This window comes from Pimephales promelas, chromosome 13, assembly GCF_988280905.1.
Source record: "Pimephales promelas chromosome 13, fPimPro1.hap1.1, whole genome shotgun sequence".
Classification (NCBI taxonomy): Eukaryota; Metazoa; Chordata; class Actinopteri; order Cypriniformes; family Leuciscidae; genus Pimephales; species Pimephales promelas.
In genome coordinates this window covers 18245823-18262974 of record NC_142781.1, presented here as the reverse complement: position 1 = coordinate 18262974, position 17152 = coordinate 18245823, and the positions used below count along the sequence as shown (strand labels likewise).

At 39.0% G+C, this 17152-nt stretch overlaps 2 protein-coding genes across 3 annotated transcripts in view; one reads left to right on the top strand and one right to left on the bottom strand.

The window, feature by feature from the left end:
- The first annotated feature begins 27 nt into the window (after positions 1-27).
- On the top strand, positions 28-4372 carry ckbb (creatine kinase, brain b). Of its 2 annotated transcripts, none has more exons than XM_039691971.2 (8): positions 28-221; positions 1020-1220; positions 2421-2575; positions 2663-2795; positions 2896-3067; positions 3489-3612; positions 3693-3882; positions 3968-4372. In XM_039691971.2, exons 2-8 carry the CDS (start codon positions 1028-1030, stop codon positions 4144-4146), a joined length of 1146 nt encoding a protein of 381 aa, XP_039547905.1. In that variant the 5' UTR covers positions 28-221; positions 1020-1027; the 3' UTR covers positions 4147-4372. The 2 variants fall into 2 exon arrangements, with proteins under 2 accessions (XP_039547905.1, XP_039547903.1); XM_039691969.2 differs by having other exon boundaries at positions 94-221; positions 1016-1220.
- A 1259-nt stretch (positions 4373-5631) lies between these two features.
- Positions 5632-17152, bottom strand: part of ppp1r13bb (protein phosphatase 1, regulatory subunit 13Bb) — a 39067-nt gene continuing 27546 nt past the window's right edge. The window contains 10 exon segments of the mRNA XM_089118559.1: positions 5632-6795; positions 6983-7182; positions 9032-9198; positions 9900-10033; positions 10135-10272; positions 11301-12028; positions 13047-13247; positions 13250-13532; positions 13623-13747; positions 15317-15466. Of these exon segments, the coding sequence (XP_088974685.1) occupies positions 6754-6795; positions 6983-7182; positions 9032-9198; positions 9900-10033; positions 10135-10272; positions 11301-12028; positions 13047-13247; positions 13250-13532; positions 13623-13747; positions 15317-15466 (2168 nt within the window). The 3' untranslated portion in view covers positions 5632-6753.

Below are 17152 nucleotides of genomic sequence, written 5' to 3'. Positions count from 1 at the left end.
TGTGATCAATGTAAGCAAATAGTGGATGTTGTGGAGGTGATGCGACGCCCTGTCCAATAGAATGAATGGACTCAAATAGCGTCCAATCAGAGGAGAGCTTGAGCTTGATATAAAAACCTCACAAAGCCGATTATTTCTGGACACCATTATCAGTCTTTGTGTGGGTTCTGGTGGACTTTAGGAAGGATTAATTCCGCTTTCCCAAAGAAAATCAGTATAAGGTATGGTTTTTGTTTAAAATCGTTAAAACAAGCCTTTATTGTTCTAATAATTAGAAGTTGTGATGTGATAACGGTGCCAAGTCAATTTACAAAAACAAATATTTGTGCGCTATAATAATAATTTAAGTATAACCAGGAATGCATCAATATCAAGACCTAAACGCACATTCAAGCTCTGTTGGCAATTTGCAATGCGCTGTTGATATTTACCGAAATGATTTAAATGTGTAGAAAGCCCAGTAATGTCAATACAAAGGCATTTAAAAGCTTTAAATGTGTTGGTCAAGAGAGCACGGATATGTGCATGACATGGTGCTTTTGTCCCAAACATCAGCAACGACCTTGCAGTCATGCAGCCTCCTTTTTCTGCAAGGTCTTTGGACCTTGCAGAAAGGTCCAAGTCGTTGCGCATTACGCATTCGTATGCTTCAAATAATAATAACTGTTTCCCATACAAGACTTTCGTAATGCATGTTAGGCATTACATAACATTCAAAAATCGTATGCATTTGAACGCATTTTATAATGAGGCGTCAATTATTGGACGCGCACTCGACATTCCATCATATTTAGGCTACTCCCCGCGTGACATGACACATCATCACCGAACACAATTATCGTCATACCACGACCGTTTATTGCTGTAACTGTTCGAGCGAATATAAACAAATTATCCTGTTTGAGAAAATGCGCTTTGATGGTGTTACGTCATAAATAATGCAGCTGAGGGACTGGGCTTTGTTCTCGTTTTTTTAATCGCCTTTAACATCCTTGTTTCCAAATATTTGCACCAGGTAGACGCAACCATGCCTTTCGGTAACACTCACAATCAGCTGAAGATGAACTACTCCGCCGAGCAGGAGTATCCCGACCTCAGCAAGCACAATAACCACATGGCGAAGGTGCTGACGCCCGACATGTACGCAAATCTTCGGGACAAACAAACCCCCAGCGGATTTACCCTGGATGACGTCATTCAAACCGGAGTTGACAACCCAGGTAAATGGCCTATCTTGAAAATGGGAAACTTCTTCCGGCGCTCCGGTGTATATGGTGGTGCTCATGTTAAAGTATTTATGATTCGATGTCAATTTCCCTCAAAATGCACTTCAAGTTAGTTTATCTATCCCTGTTACTGGAAGAAGTCACCAATGATTTTGATGACTCATCCCGCACTACACTATTTTTTTCTCCAATCAAATATTCTCTAGTATGGGCATGGCCTTCCCCAATACTGGCTGGTACCAATTAGCAAGTTTTTGTTTTAATTTCCATATAGTATACTAATAAATAAGTCTCTAAGTGTATGGACTCAATAGTACATAACTAGGAGTGAAAAGTACCAATTATTTAAATGAATATCTTGACAGATTTCTCATACTTAAGCAAAATTTAAATGTCTGCAGTACAGGCTTACCATCGTAAGCTCTTTTTAAATAAAATTTTAAGGATAAAATGGTTCCGATATTGACCAAGATAAAGCAAATTGGCTTATAATAATAATTTGGTGGATCCCTAAACACTTTGCTTTATTATAAATGATATATCCTCATGTGATAATAATCTAGCTTACGAGTAAGACCTCACCAATGACCGTAGTCCATTAAGATCACAAAGCCTTTTGCACAAATGACATTAGTAACTTAATTTTTATTGTTGTAGTCTGATCATTTGTTATATTGGTACAAAAACGACCTTGAATATTTCTGAATATCTGTGCTTTTGAGTAACCAGGACTCCGTGGAAGCCTCCTCGGGCAGCCTCATATTTAAGTGCTTTTACAAAGCATACATTGGCCTTTTGTTGTGGTGGTGGCGCACTGACCCTGACAAACCCATTCAAAGCATTCTTGGGCCTGGAATGTCCAAAATAAATGGTGAACCTGTTGCATGCAAACATAATTTGCATCCTTTGCATAGTGCTGCTTGCTGTTGTAATGGAGGCTAGTGCATGTTCTACACCTCCGTATAAGCGTTTTTGTGCATTGGACTCGTAATTGACAAGGTTCTATGTGAAGTCCAACATAGGAAGGGTTGTTTAATCTCATGATTGCAGCAAGGTGCGATAACAAACATGAGGTGAGGCTATTAGTAAGCTGTCGCCCAATCGGTTTGCAGTCAATGTTCAAGAAAAGTCCAAAACATTCCACAACAAATGAAAGCCCAGGATTTGTCTGACTGCTGATCTGTTGTGTTCCAGGGCATCCTTTCATCATGACGGTGGGCTGCGTCGCTGGAGACGAGGAGACGTATGAGGTGTTCAAAGATCTTCTGGATCCCATCATTGAGGACCGTCATGGTGGATATAAACCCACAGACAAACACAAGACTGACCTGAACCCAGACAACCTCCAGGTACTCTGCGTCTCTCCGTCTGGTGCGTCTAATTGGGTTTAACGTTTCAAAATAGTCTGCTGCTAATTTTAGTCGTGTTTGCAATAGGGTGGAGACGACCTTGACCCCAACTACGTTCTGAGCTCCAGAGTGCGAACCGGCAGGAGCATCCGTGGTTTCTGCCTCCCTCCTCACTGCAGCCGCGGGGAGAGACGCGGCATCGAGAGTTTGTCCGTCGAGGGTGAGCTCCTGTCCGTCTGTTTACGATTGGTCGCTCAAGAGGAGTGGGCGGAAACGTAATTGATTCAAGCATGCACTCTAATTTTTTTTTTTTTTCACAGCTTTGGGAGTCCTTGATGGCGATCTTAAAGGAAAGTATTATGCCCTCAAGGACATGACGGACGAGGAGCAGCAGCAGCTGATTGATGACCACTTCCTGTTTGATAAGCCCGTGTCACCACTGCTGCTGGCCTCTGGGATGGCCCGTGACTGGCCCGATGGCAGAGGGATCTGGTGAGCGAACATTTGCTTCTCAATTTTTGGATTCAATTTGGACTTTGTTCCAACTTACTAAATGGATCTATGCAGATAATCACAATAATAATCTAAACCATAATAACAATTATAATCTAAAATAATAATTTTTATTAATAAAATTAATGACAAATAGCCATGTTGATGTGGATATATTTTATAGTTTATTAATTATTTTACATTACAAAATGGATTCATTTAGGTGCCAGCTTAACTAAAGATGCATATATCTATTATTATTATTTTCTTACCCTGTATAAAGGTTATTTGGTATAAAAAAAAAAAAATAAGTAAAGTTGTGTTTTTTTTTTTTTTTTGGTTTTTTTCCCAAAAAAATTAACCATGTTGGAACTGATAGTATTTTATATTAAAGTATAATTTATTTTCTTAATGCTTTTAGGCACAATGACAATAAGACATTCCTTGTCTGGGTGAATGAGGAAGACCATCTTCGTGTCATCTCCATGCAGAAAGGAGGCAACATGAAGGAAGTCTTCAATCGCTTCTGCACTGGCCTCACAAAGGTGTGTTTTTGTTTTTACCGGTCACTTTCTGCAGCTCCAATGTTAGCAGATTTTTCAATCTTAATGCACTCATCTTGCAGATTGAGGAATTGTTCAAAGAGAAGGGCCATGAGTTCATGTGGAACGAGCATTTGGGCTACGTCCTAACCTGCCCCTCCAACCTGGGCACAGGGTTGCGTGGTGGCGTTCATGTCAAACTTCCCAACCTCAGTAAGCATGAGAAATTCGGTGAGGTCCTCAAGCGACTGAGGCTCCAAAAGCGTGGAACAGGTATATATTATTCACCTGAGCCATTCAATCCTGTATTACCTGTATAGAATGTCATGTTTAATACTAACCTTGGTCTCTTCAACAGGTGGTGTGGACACAGCTGCAGTAGGTGGTGTCTTTGACATCTCCAACGCTGACCGTTTGGGCTTCTCTGAGGTTGAGTTGGTTCAGATGGTGGTGGATGGAGTTAAGCTGCTTGTAGACATGGAGAAACGCCTGGAGGCAGGCCAGTCGATCGATGACCTCATGCCTGAGCAGAAGTGAACACTTCGTGACTCCTAATTTAACTCCTTCCCTGTCTCCACCAGTCCTCCCTTCCTCCAGTACCAATAATCTTAACCACATCAAGGAACATACACTCCACCCAAACGGTAGTGGCACTAAAGTTAGACGAGTCTTCCATCAGTGTGAAGGATTTTGTATCTCAAACGTCCTGCAATGTTGAAGATGGAGTTTAACACCAGAAATAAAAGTCTCTTTGGCCCATGGAGTTTCTTGTGTGCATGTTATTGCTTAAACTATTTGTTTGCTGTAATTTCATGGAATCATATCAGTTTATTTTCCTCTTCTGCGTTTGTCCCGTTGCCAGAATCAAATACCTCGTTTGCTGTTAAATGATGCTCATTTTGTATTTACAGTTATTGAACTGTAAAGGTGTCATGGTGTGCTGTCTATATATAGAATACAATGGTTAACCCTGTGCTTGAAGACCATTTTCTAAGGGGGCCAAATATGTCACAAGACTTTGTACTGATTTGCCCTAGTACTGACACCACAATCTCAAGAGGTATTTGTAGTTTGAAGAGAATACTATTTCTTATTGTATTTTATAATTCCAAAGAATTTAAGTCATTTAATTCGAATTTAAGAGGTTGTTTATGAATGCTTCTATCAAACCGGTCGTACACTGACACCTAGTGGCCAAAATAGGATGCACTCAAAAAAAAAAATCAATATTTGGTTGCGCTTTGTTTTGAGTTCTTAAAAATTCGGAAACCATGAATAACCATTGTAATTAACAATTTTTTGCCCACATGTTACAGGTGTTTAGTCAACAATGTCATCATTATTTTAATAACGAATCATGATAGTTAACACATGGAAAGCCCGCCCAACAATCGTCAAACGCAGAGAAAAGTAACTCCCACGATGTGACAAAGCCAAAACCAGTCTTCAGCCCCACGTGACGTTAACTATCTGAATCTCAGATAGTTGATTTTTTTTCGCTATTCGATTTAAAATTAATACACAGTGAAGAATTTTAACCGTATAACTATTTCGCCCCATTGTACCTGACTAATTGAAGACAACATCCGGGCCCACAGAATAAACGTTATCTATATTGCTCAGTCATAGTTGCTCAAATTCTACAACATTATGTTGATGAATAGTGACTGGTTTCAAATCTGGACTATTCCCCCCAAAAAAACTGTCATGAAAGTAAATTAATCTTTACTCTAAAATAACTGACACGGTTTATAGTACTTTCTCTAGGATTTTCTAGGAAAGAAGAAAGATTTTCAATATGAACCTTTATGAAAAGTACCTACCATGTGTTAATACTCACATACTGTGAGATATGGAGTGTGGCCCGAGTGCTGGGCTTTATTTGATGTACCCCAAAGGGAGTGCTTTGCTTTTAATTAAAGAACTTCTCACATTTCTCTGCAATATATTCATTCCATCAGGTGTCATTGATTCTAGCAACATTGATCAAGCAAAAACACAGAGACTGATCATACCAAAAGGTGACATGATTTCTTGCTAAGACTCATTTCTTTGTATTTGTGCACATGTATAGAACACAAGGTGCGAGTCACTGTATTTCACAGAAGCCCACACGGGCAGTTTAGTCTAACAGCATTGAGTCAAGCATGTCTCTTCTCCCATCCTCACAGTATTTACAAGGTTAAACTCCACAATAAAGCTCTTCACTGCCTCAGCGGCAGAAATATAAAAATCACATGATTAAAAACAGGAGTGTAGTGTAATGGAATGGGATGTTATAATATAAAGCAACATTTAAAAAAAAATAAAATGTGTAAAATAAATGTAAATGCACAGAACAATTTCAGCTTATTCAAGCAAGCTGTCGCACTCCAGCAAATCCTGACAAGATCATATAGTGTCAGTAGGCTAAATACTGATTGATAATGATGGTTCATCTCAATCTATCAATCTCACACTCTTCAAAACACTCCAAATGCTGTGAAAAACTCTTCTCTGAACTTCAAACTTCTGTAGGATGCTCACTGCAGTGAGAATACATAAATCCCATTCACCCTCACTCTTATGCACCTTTATGAATCAAATACATGCCTATCAGTATATGGGCTTTTTCAGTCGTAGATCAGAATAATCCTTCTATGCAAACTAAGTATATTTTGTTCTCTGCTCTCTTCCAGTCAATACACTCGTTTTGTAGATGAGCTATAAAATCCACGCACAAAACGTCCTTTGTTTTAAACATATATAACATATCAGCTCTCATTCATCCAGTTCAATTAGAAGTACTCAAAATCTCACTTTGACAAAGAGCACTGCCTGCCCAGGTCCTTTCAGCAAAGCAACTACACATAAAGGAAAGCTCTTGTCAAAGAGATTAGTGCTTGATCCCCAAGGTGTGATGTACAGCTATTTTACATGGATACAAGAAACCGTGAGAGGAGTGGAGGGGGCAGACCGAGAAACCTGAGGCTGCTTGTTTGGCCTGGAGTTGGCTGGAAAGTGTGTTTGTGGGTAGTGGGGTTGATTGTGCCTCCCGGTTCAGGGTTTAGCAGCTTCACCCCTTCTGTCGTCCAAGTGGCACATAGAGGCGAAAGATGGAGGCTCAACACCTCGAGACATCAGGCCAGTCAGTCACCCAGAAGCTTACGCCAGAGACCTCTGACGTGGCTTTATTCTGGGGTACAGCTACAGAGAAACAAAGGAACACATAACCAGTCATTTCAAAGTATACACTACGGTTAAAAAGGTGGGTTTGGTAAGAAATGAATACATTTATTCAGCATTTGATCAAATTAATCTCTAATTGCTTTAAAATGTGGTGTGCCACACTCAATACACACTAAAGCAAAGCACAGCCTATGTGTGCACCTACCCCCAATAGGTTACGTGGCACATAGCCCTCTTTGTCGTTGAGTTTACTCCACCACCAGTCTGTCTCAGTATCGTCCTTCCTGCGCAGGACAGTAATGGCGTCTCCCTCCTGAAAGGAAAGCTCATCTGCGCTTTGAGCCTCATACTCCCACAGAGCGTACACGACTCCTTTATTCATCACGCCCAACTTCTCCTGCACGCCTGTAAACACACAGAGAAAGCTCTTAGTACGGTGTGTAAGCGTATCATGCAGTACAATATTACAGCATTACCTTCAGCAAAAAAAATAGGTTACACCTAATTATATTGGTGAGGATTGAGTAATATTATTATTTAAAAAGTTTGTTAGTAAGATGTTTTCTCATGCTCTCTACTGCAATTTAAAATGACTGTTTGCTATTTTAATATATTTAAAAAATGTAATTTATTCCTGATGTCTAAGCTTAATTTTCAGTCTTTAGTGTCACGTGATCCATCAGAAATCATTCTAATCATTCTCAAGAAACATTTCTTATCATTATCGGTGTTGAAAACAGTTGTGCTGCTTAATATTTTTTGAGAAAGATTTTGTGAAACACGGATAATTTTTTTCAGTTTTCAGGATTCATAAGTGGAATTAATAAGGTACTCACAAATGACTCGCTATTAATCAAAAAAATCTTACTGACCCCAAACTTTTCAATGATAGCATACTTAATATGTTTAAGTTTTGTGGAACAGAACTTTTGGAGCAGTTCCACACAATGGGTCTCATTTATGAAACATTTGTAAATATACGAGTAAATATAAGTGTGATTTGGGCAAAAAGAGAACTTCCTGAAAACTCTTCTCCTGATTCACAAATACTTCGTAAACATCACATGTGATAGTGAAATGTGTGTATGTGTGTTAATGAATTCCAACCAGTCGTAAATGGGATGCGCGTGCACGTTCATTCTCAATTATACCATAAATCAGGTCTGTTATATCCGACTGACATCTATATGCATATAATAACAAGAATGCGAATGAAAAAGAAAGATTTCTCGGACGCAGAAATTGAAGTTTTATTATCACAAGTTCATTCAAAACGCCACATTTTATTTTCAAGCGTACATAGTGGCGTATCAGGTCCTAAAAAAGGAAGCTTGGCAGCATATTACTTGATGCAGTTAATGGAGTTTCATCCGTCAATCGAACAGTCCCAGAAGTGAGAAGAAAATGGTTCGACATTAAGCTTGACAGCAAAAAAACAATTAGTTCAGTTCGTAAAAATCATATTCAAACTGGATAAGGACCGCCATCGATCACCAGATTTGCTATTACTGGCTCTCACAATAAAAGTAAAACGAAAAACCGTACGTAATTACTATATAAAATATTTTTTTTCAAAATGGTGTTTAAATATGTACCCATTGGTGAATTAAAATGCATCCTTATTAATGAGCAAAACGCTCGGATGTTAAGCGCACCGTTTACGCGTGGCTGGGAGCAGGTGTAGATTTCTTGCGTACATTTTAATGAATCCAAAAAATTATGCCAGAACCACTTTACACACAAATTCGTTCTGCTCGTGTTTCACGAATGAGACCCAATAAGCGAGTTCTCACATTAATCAGTGAATGATCAGTGAATAATTTTGTACAGCGATTGGTTCCCTTCATTCAAAGCACTCTAAACTCTGTACGCCGAGGACATCTGCTGGTTAAATTCTTGTAAATGCAATGAGAATACAGCAAAAATATGTTCAATGACACCTTCTACAAAACAAAGCTATCATATCAGTAAATATTAAAGAGAAATCTGCACTTAAAGTGTGTTTATTTATTCAAATTAAAAGTCACTTGGTTTAAAATTGTCATGTAATGCAGTGACTTTCATACATTGAGACTTCCAAACATTTTGTTGATAAATTTGTACAATCTAAAACGCACAAATGGATTGTTTGGTTAATTTAAAAAAAAAAAAAAAATGTTTTCTTAACTGCCTTTACTTTAGTTATCAAATCTGATGGTGTGAGAGAAGGACAAATACAGTAATTCTCTGGAGATGAAAAGAAAGATGCTCTTACCATAGAGAAACTGCGAGCACTGTATGAAACCCTCCTCCATCTCCTCGCATTTGTCTGCAGCCGTCTCCACATCACTGATGGTGGTGGCAAAGATGGCAGCACCAGACTCTACCAGCAGCTTACACAGGTGCACGCTGTTACAGGAGGCGGCACAATGCAAGGGCGTCCTACACACACACACAAGCACGCACATCAGTGAGTCTGTCTATTCCACATCTGTTAGCTTTTATTGACTGATCAATCTCTTTCACACTGACAGACCCAACAATGTGTCCTCTATTTGTGTGTCCCCCAAAATATGGGGATAATTATGTTTACAAAACCTCATCCAAAGCAGTGTTTGGGTGGGTGACAGAATTATGGAAATAAACTGTTAATACTGGTGCTCAGATCTAGCCTGAAGGCTATATGAAAATGTTGGTGGGTTTGTCGTCTATCTCTCACTTTAGTACCTGGTGTGCTTTAATGGTCAGATCCATCTGTTAAAGCGGTGGTTGATTATGATTTCACTTTTCTAACTTTAGTTAGTGTGTAATGTTGCTGTTTGCAGCTCCCATCCCTTTACCTCTCTACAGAAATACGCATGTGCGCCATCAGCGTTCTCAAAGGTTCACGTTTTTGAAGTTTGCGTAGAGAGTTTTCCGTTGAAACGGTGTTGTGTTGGTGACCCCTAAGTTAATAACTAATGATCTTTGCAACAAAGGTGCATCGATCAAAGCTGACTTTAGCTGGAGATTAACTTTATTCTGGAGCTGCTGTAGAACCAAAACAATCTCTTTTACTTAAAATCCCTATTGTCACTGTAAAGCCGCTTTGGAACAATCTGTTAAAAGCGCTATATAAATGAAGCTGACTTGACTTGACTCACCAGCCATCACTGTCTGCAGCATTCACATTAACACCAAAGTCCAGCAGGAACTTGACGATGTGGTGGTGCCCAGCGCACACAGAGTTATGAAGGGGTGTGATGCCCTCATCATTAGGGGTGCTGGGATTGACAACCTAAGAAATTTGAAGAATAAAATAGAAATTGGTTAATAAAAATCAATCTTTGTCTGCAAGATTTGTTCACTACGCCACATGGTATGCATTAATATACATACCTCATAGATTATCCTTTGTACGAGGTCAAACTCGCCCTCCAGTGAGGCATCCAGCAGCAGGGCGAGTGGGTTGAACTTCACTCTAAGGCCGTGACCTGTCCGCTCTGAGTCGGGCTTTTTTAGGTTAGTGCGTTTGCCCTGTTGAGGACATGGACCGTTATTTAGGCTTTGTTCGTACAGCACTCAACTTCATTTGTTTTTTAAATCTGATCTTTAGGACTGACTGTCTGTACTGTTGCAAGCGATTTAATCTGATGGGTTTGTACAAATCAAATCAGCCAAGTCATTATCTGATGCAGCAATATCAGCGGCTATAGTAGTGATATAAACATTAACAAGGTCAACAAGACGAGACTTTCAGCGTTTGAGAGTAGCTGTCAGTGTGAGAAGAGGGGATGGAAACAGGAAATTTGCATCTGCTCGTGTATGACATTCCTCACAAGGCATTTGAGAACATAAGTAAGATTTCATATATTCATATGGCTGTAGAATTGAGTGTATTCAGACATAATGTTGCACATAGATTTTTCTATCATTCTAATTTATGCAGATTTTTTGAATGCTGGAAAACCGTTTTGCTACTTAATATTTTTTCTGGTAATACTCAGGATTAATAGAAAGCTTGAAAGAACGACATTTATTTAAAACATAAATCTTTTGTTGTATTATACACTTCTGATTCATTTAATACATCCTTGCAGAATAAAGAAATTATTTTCTTAAAAAAAAAAAGTGTTACTGACCCTAAACTATTGAATGGCGTTTACCAAAATGACAAAAAACTATTCAGTATGACTGAAAAAGTACATTTTAAAATATGCTAATTTAATCAGATACTTTATTCTGTTTTTTAATAAATGCCGGATGTAGTCCTACCTGCATTCTTCATGCTTAAAAATGGTAAAATATGTGACCATTTTTAAAAATAATTAATAAATTATAATAAATAATAGTAATAATTTAATTATAGCAAATGTATTGCAAATGTATTATTTAGATGGCATATTACAATACAATAAAACTATATTATTGTATAATGGGTAATATTAAGATTTTAGACTATTTTAATATAAATATTATTTAGATTATAATTATTTTATATGCAACAATTGTTTATGACTATTGTTATTATTAGTAACATATAAAATATGTATCAGTAAACCAACCGTGGGTTGGGATGAGGGTGAGGTGTCTGCTTCTTCAGGGGTGCTGGCCTCAGCTACAGGACTCGGCAAAACCACTACAGGTTCTGCAGGATTGTTGTTACTGTCTTCTGACGGTTCTGGTGCCGGAGGGGTCAGCTGCTCAACCGCTTGCTCTAGGGGCTCGTTATCATTGGCGTCACCTTGCAGGACAACGTCCTCAACAACAGCACCCTCAGAAGGCATTTCTGAGGGTGGATTCCCGTTGTCTGCATCAAAGAGCATTTCACCGGTGGCAACGGAGGGCTGGTAGAATGGAGTCACTCCTCCACTTCCACTCACACCTCCCATTCCTCCCTCCATCCCTCCAGCTAGGGTGTTGAACCGCTGATAGAGAAGTTTCTGGATGTTGGGCCCATTGGGGCCCTCTGGCTCTGTAATCGAGCTGCGCTTCTTAAGCGGCCGTGGAGCATTGGCCAGTTTCTTGCGCAACACCTCCAGTTCAGCATCGCTCTGGTAGCGCATCGGGGAGTGCACCATTGGTGTGAGTTTAGTGGGGCTGAGAGGTCGTGGGATGTGGTCCACGCTGGGTGGGGGCGGCTCAGGAACACCCATCATTTGACCATCGAAGTCCAGCTCAAGATCCAACATGTCTCCTCCGGGACCCTGCAGGGCAGGAAAGGCCCCAGAGCCTCCGAAAAGTAAGGGGGAAGGGGGTGTAGAGCTGGGAGGCAGGACTGGCTTACCATATACTGCAGGTAAAAAAGAACAAAATATTCAGTTATACTGTACTCAGGAATTAAACACAAACACATAATCAAGAAATAAACCACATAATTCACAGAGGACATAAATCTTGAATCAATTTTGCACATTTTGTTTTTTTCTAAAATTACATCTTGACACCTGTGATGTTATTAGCTGTTTTTTTTTTTCATTGAGGGAATTTTTGAAGCCAGTTGTGTAAAAGACACCTGCAATCTGTGCACTGCATCTATCTGTTTTTAAAAACAATACGACGCATCCTGTGTAAAAATACAGATTTGTTTTATTTTCATATTAATTATCATGATTCATAGAATCCCAAGAGCAATATTTTATTCTAAGCATGTTGATTTATAGATAAACATAGCAGTATTCCTACATTTCTACTATACTTTTTCATGGGTGTTTATTATTATAAAGAGCTCATAAAATTTCATAATTTTAGATATTGATATAATAGGTTTACACACAAATTGCAATTTAAAGTTGACCCCAGTTAATATTTGCAGAGCGGTTTTTGGTTGTACTATTTTATCAATTCAAAATCAATAACTGCAGTTTTACAGAATTTATATATGAATTTATATATATATATATATATATATATGAATAGAATAGTACATATTTAAAAATATTTTTTTAATATTCTTATACATATGTATATATATATAATAAGAATATTTAAAAAAAAAAAACTTTTTCGACTACATGCTGCTTTTTGTTTTGACAACGCATGTGGCGGTGCGACACTAGTGGCAGGTGTTACCAGATTGGGGTTTTTTTTTTGCTACATATTAAGGCCTGTTTACAGTGTGTTTTAGCCGAGTTTAATAATCAGGCCTATTGAACGAAGTTAAACTGAGAGAGTGTGCATTCGCAGACACCAGAATGAACGAGTTCAGGAAGTAATACAGTGTCCAGTTCACATTCGCCCGTCTCGTTCAGGCACAACACTGCCGTATTAAACTGTTGAACTTGAATATCAAATGAGCTGCTGATGTATACCTGCTTTGACTGCAGGTTTGATGTTCAGAGGGTAGTTCTTTGGGGCTGCTTGTTGTAGGTACATGTGGTAGATGGAGCTGGAGTTCATGGTGGCTGGGCCCTTTCTGGGTGACTGCGGTCTGGAGCCCTTATCTGGGATGAACGGCCTTACCGCAACAGCTAGAGGAGGGTCTGGTCTCTCCCCGGGGGGAAAAAGGATGGACTGGGCTGGAAGGTGGGACTGGGGGGTACGGAAATGCGCTGCTGGATCTGCTGAGATGACGAGCCGGAGGGTGTAGGGGGGACACGGGGCCAGGCCGGCAGCGGCGGGGGGTTGCTGGGTAGGCTGGGCACTGGCCGGAGTGGAACGTCCTTGCGGCGATCCAAGGAGCTGGTAGAACCTGAGTTGGCAGATGAGAGGGGGTGGTTGCTGGTATGGGCTCCATATGGTGGAGGCTGGGGCTTGTTGAGAGGAGGACCTGAGCCCATTTTACTGGAATCCTGAATCTAAAGGTGAAAAAAAAAAGAAAAGGAAAACACTTTATTATGGCGAAATATAAGAGGGCATTTGTGTATGCTTGTGTTAGTTAGACGTACCTTATCTGCAGGAGTGCCTGCAGGTGATGCCGTTTTACTGCTCGTGTCTGTTCCAGACTCCTTCCAGTCAGGTGGCTTGACTGATGTGTTGCTCTTGTTGAGGGTGGGCCAACTGGCATCATTAGCTAGACAGGGAAAGAATGGGAGAATTAGAACAAGATCAGAAATGACAAAACCCCTCACAAGCACATTTATGATTGCAGCAATATGACGCACTGCACTGCGCTACTTAGACATGACTTCTAAAGTTGTCTAGGTATGTTTTTGAGTTAGGAGATATGAAGTGTAACAATCTTGCAGGTGGAAATTAAGTTTATATCCTTATATCTACAAGAACAGTTCAGATGACTCTAAATCGTAAGATAATGCTATTCTCCAAAGCCTGACTGCAGATATCTTGACGATTTCGGGAAAACATGAAAGAGCTTAATGTGTGGTGTGCACATTTTGTGTGAAGTCAACAAGTTAGCTGAATGTTAGAGAATGATGAAATGGAACCAGTAATTTAGTGAGTTTAAATGTACTGAGGAAGAAGTAGAAAGCCCAGTGAACCTAGTCAGGGTGGAGCTTCTCATGCCAACACATACACTCTCACCCACGAGACCTCACACAATCTAATTACATTCTTGCACACACAATCATATACACACATACTCCCAAAAGGCAGGATCAGCAGCTTTTGACTCATATTGATCTGCAGTAAAGAGTAGAGGGAATTTAATTAACCAGGGATCAGGATCTAGTGTATCATTAAGGTGCAATTGCTCAAGAAAAACCTATAATTTTGACTTTTCTCTTAAGCCACATTCTGTTTGGAAAATTGGAAATGTCTCTCTGCAATATTTTTTAAGTGGATACAAACTTAAGGCACATCTACTTAAAAAATAGTTAAATAGATAGTGGAGTCCAAAAGTCTGAGATCACTAGAAAAATGCTATTGACATTTTTTTTTTAATCAATTTTTTACATTACCATTTAAAAATTTGGGATCAGTAAGATTTATTTGCTGTTGTTGTAAAAAATAGATTAATTTAGCAAAAGCATATTTGATCAAAAGTGCCTTAGTGAAGAGATTTTTAATGTTACACAAAACTTCTATTTTAAAAAAATTGCTGTTCTATTGAACTTCCCATTCATTAAAGAATCCTAAAGGACTTTCCATAAATATATAAAAATACTATCTTTTTTCAACATTAATAATGTATCTTGAGCACCAAAATATTAAATATATTAAAATGTTGCACTTTAAAATATATTAAAATAGAAAAGTCATTTTACATTGTAATAATATTTCCCAATATATAGTGTAACTGTTTTTACTGCATTTTTGATCAAATATATAAGCCTTGGATGACTTAGTATTTGATTAGTCTCTTTTGCTTTAATGACAACAGCACTTGAGCTGCGTCAAACTTGATAATCATGTTCTCCAGAATGATTTGAGATGATCCAAGGACCATCTTAAACTTCAGTGGATGCAAGAAAATCATACAGTATGTACAAAGGCATCACATGATCAATGACACTAATTTACTTATACAATCTGTAGTTGATTCTGCATTGAGACTCATGAGCCATAAAGGGTAATGTAACGAGTCACGGAGACTTAGTCAACTGCTTTGATCCTGCTCACTACACTGAATAAGGTTCATAGGCCATTCCTCCTGACTTCCATCAGACACCTTCCCACTCACGAGAAGCGCTGTTCGACCCTGCCGCAGAGCAGGTGACTGGGGGTGGAGCCCCCGGGCCTGGGCGGGGCTCTGGAGGGGGCGGAGCAATCGGGTCCACTATGATGTCTAAATCAGAGACCTTCCAGGGGCCGGGAGGCTTTCTCACTCCATCTAACCCCCCCGCACAAATCCCACAACATCAAAGTACAGGGACAGCAAAGAGAAAAAAGAGACACACATACACGTATGCACAGCACAGAGCAGAAAGGACACAAGAGGTTAGAAGTGAAGAAAATTAGAAATCAACTTCATAATAAAACAGTAATTGAAGAGAGCGAACCCACAGCAGGAAGCAATGGGATACATGCTGTGATCTTTAAGAGAAGAACCAAACCACTTGATAAACATTTACGTATTTGCATATTGCAAATTACACTGCATTCAAGGTATACATTTAATTAGCTCATGCAGTTTCTGGGAATCAGACCCATGAGCTTGGGATTGTTACCCTTGGTCAACTGTGTGAGCTACAGGAATACTGCAGCACTTGACCAAACACATATATTTTGGTATGTACGCTAGGGTGTGCGGCTGTGCGTATGACATAAATTTCATCATTAGCATAGTATGTGCATATTGATTTTTCTAACCACACATTTTGCACTAATTAGATGGTCCACAAGGTGGCAACACTGGCCCAGGCCAGCGATTCACAGTAGAAAAAAAGAAAGGAACAGAACAACACGTCAAACGTATGGAAGTAAAATAATGCCAAATGTTTTTGAAACATAAAGCCTGTTGATTTGCACTGCTTGAAAAAAATACGCATTAGAGAAATGCATAAAAAAAAACACACCTGTTTAATATTTTAGGTTGCATTTTTAATCAGTTTGACTTTATGGACTATGGATAATTGAAAATCTACTAATGAAAAAGTGTTTGAAATGTTTTGAATTTAAATATTCACAGCTTAAATATGCAACCATGCTTAATTCCAGGCCATTAAAAATGCAAGCCCTAAAAATACAATGTGTTAAAATACAAGCAGGGTTAATGAAATGCATATTTTTTCAAGTAGTACAATTCAACAGGCTTTTTTTTTTTCAAAAGCATTTGTCATTATTTTACTTCCATACGAGCATCTGTGTTCATTTAAGGGGTGAAATGGGTTATACTTTGAAAGGGTATGCATTTGGCTGTACGCATGTGGAAGACGTTCATGGCAAAAGCTGATGTATACTTTAGGCTATAGACACAAACAACTCTTACAAACCAACTGGCTGGCTGTTACGTAGTCTGTCACAAAACAAGTCATATTTAGGTTTTAAGTTGACAAAATTTAGGAAGAACTAGTTGGTGGATTTGCCAAAGTTTAAAAAGGGGTAATAAAATGTTTCAAAGTGTTTGCTTGGCACTTAGTAGGAAGTGAAGGAGAACTAGTTTTCTGAACTGTGTCTGTTAAAATAATTGTGTTTGACAAATATGTTTTCTGTACAACATTCACAGAGACTGCTGCATCATTATTTGAATAAACTTCATTACTTGCTGGTCTATTACCAAACTTAAACGTGATGAGCACTTCTCTTAGCGGGAATAAGCTGACTAGACTATATGCTGCTAATCAGAAGTCTTAGCCTGGGAAAACCACAGACGGTAAAATGGACACAGCGACCCCATTGATTTTAATGGAGAAAATTGAAGCCTGTTAAAAGCTGATAGCCTTTATGACAACCTGTATGTCTTCTAGAAGTTGTGCCGAGTGAAATCTGAATAATTCCCTTCCGAATCTCACAGAGACGGAGAGAGTGAGTATTAGCTATCCATGAGCTAGCAGCAGGATCAACTTTATGACTATGG

What these genes read in the sequence shown, in the direction of transcription:
- ckbb (XM_039691971.2), top strand. Translation starts at nt 1,028, where the DNA reads ATGCCTTTCGGTAACACTCACAATCAGCTGAAGATGAACTACTCCGCC. An exon ending in AACCGGAGTTGACAACCCAG is followed by an intron (nt 1,221 to 2,420) that starts GTAAATGGCCTA and finishes GTTGTGTTCCAG; the next exon opens with GGCATCCTTTCATCATGACG. An exon ending in CGAGAGTTTGTCCGTCGAGG is followed by an intron (nt 2,796 to 2,895) that starts GTGAGCTCCTGT and finishes TTTTTTTCACAG; the next exon opens with CTTTGGGAGTCCTTGATGGC.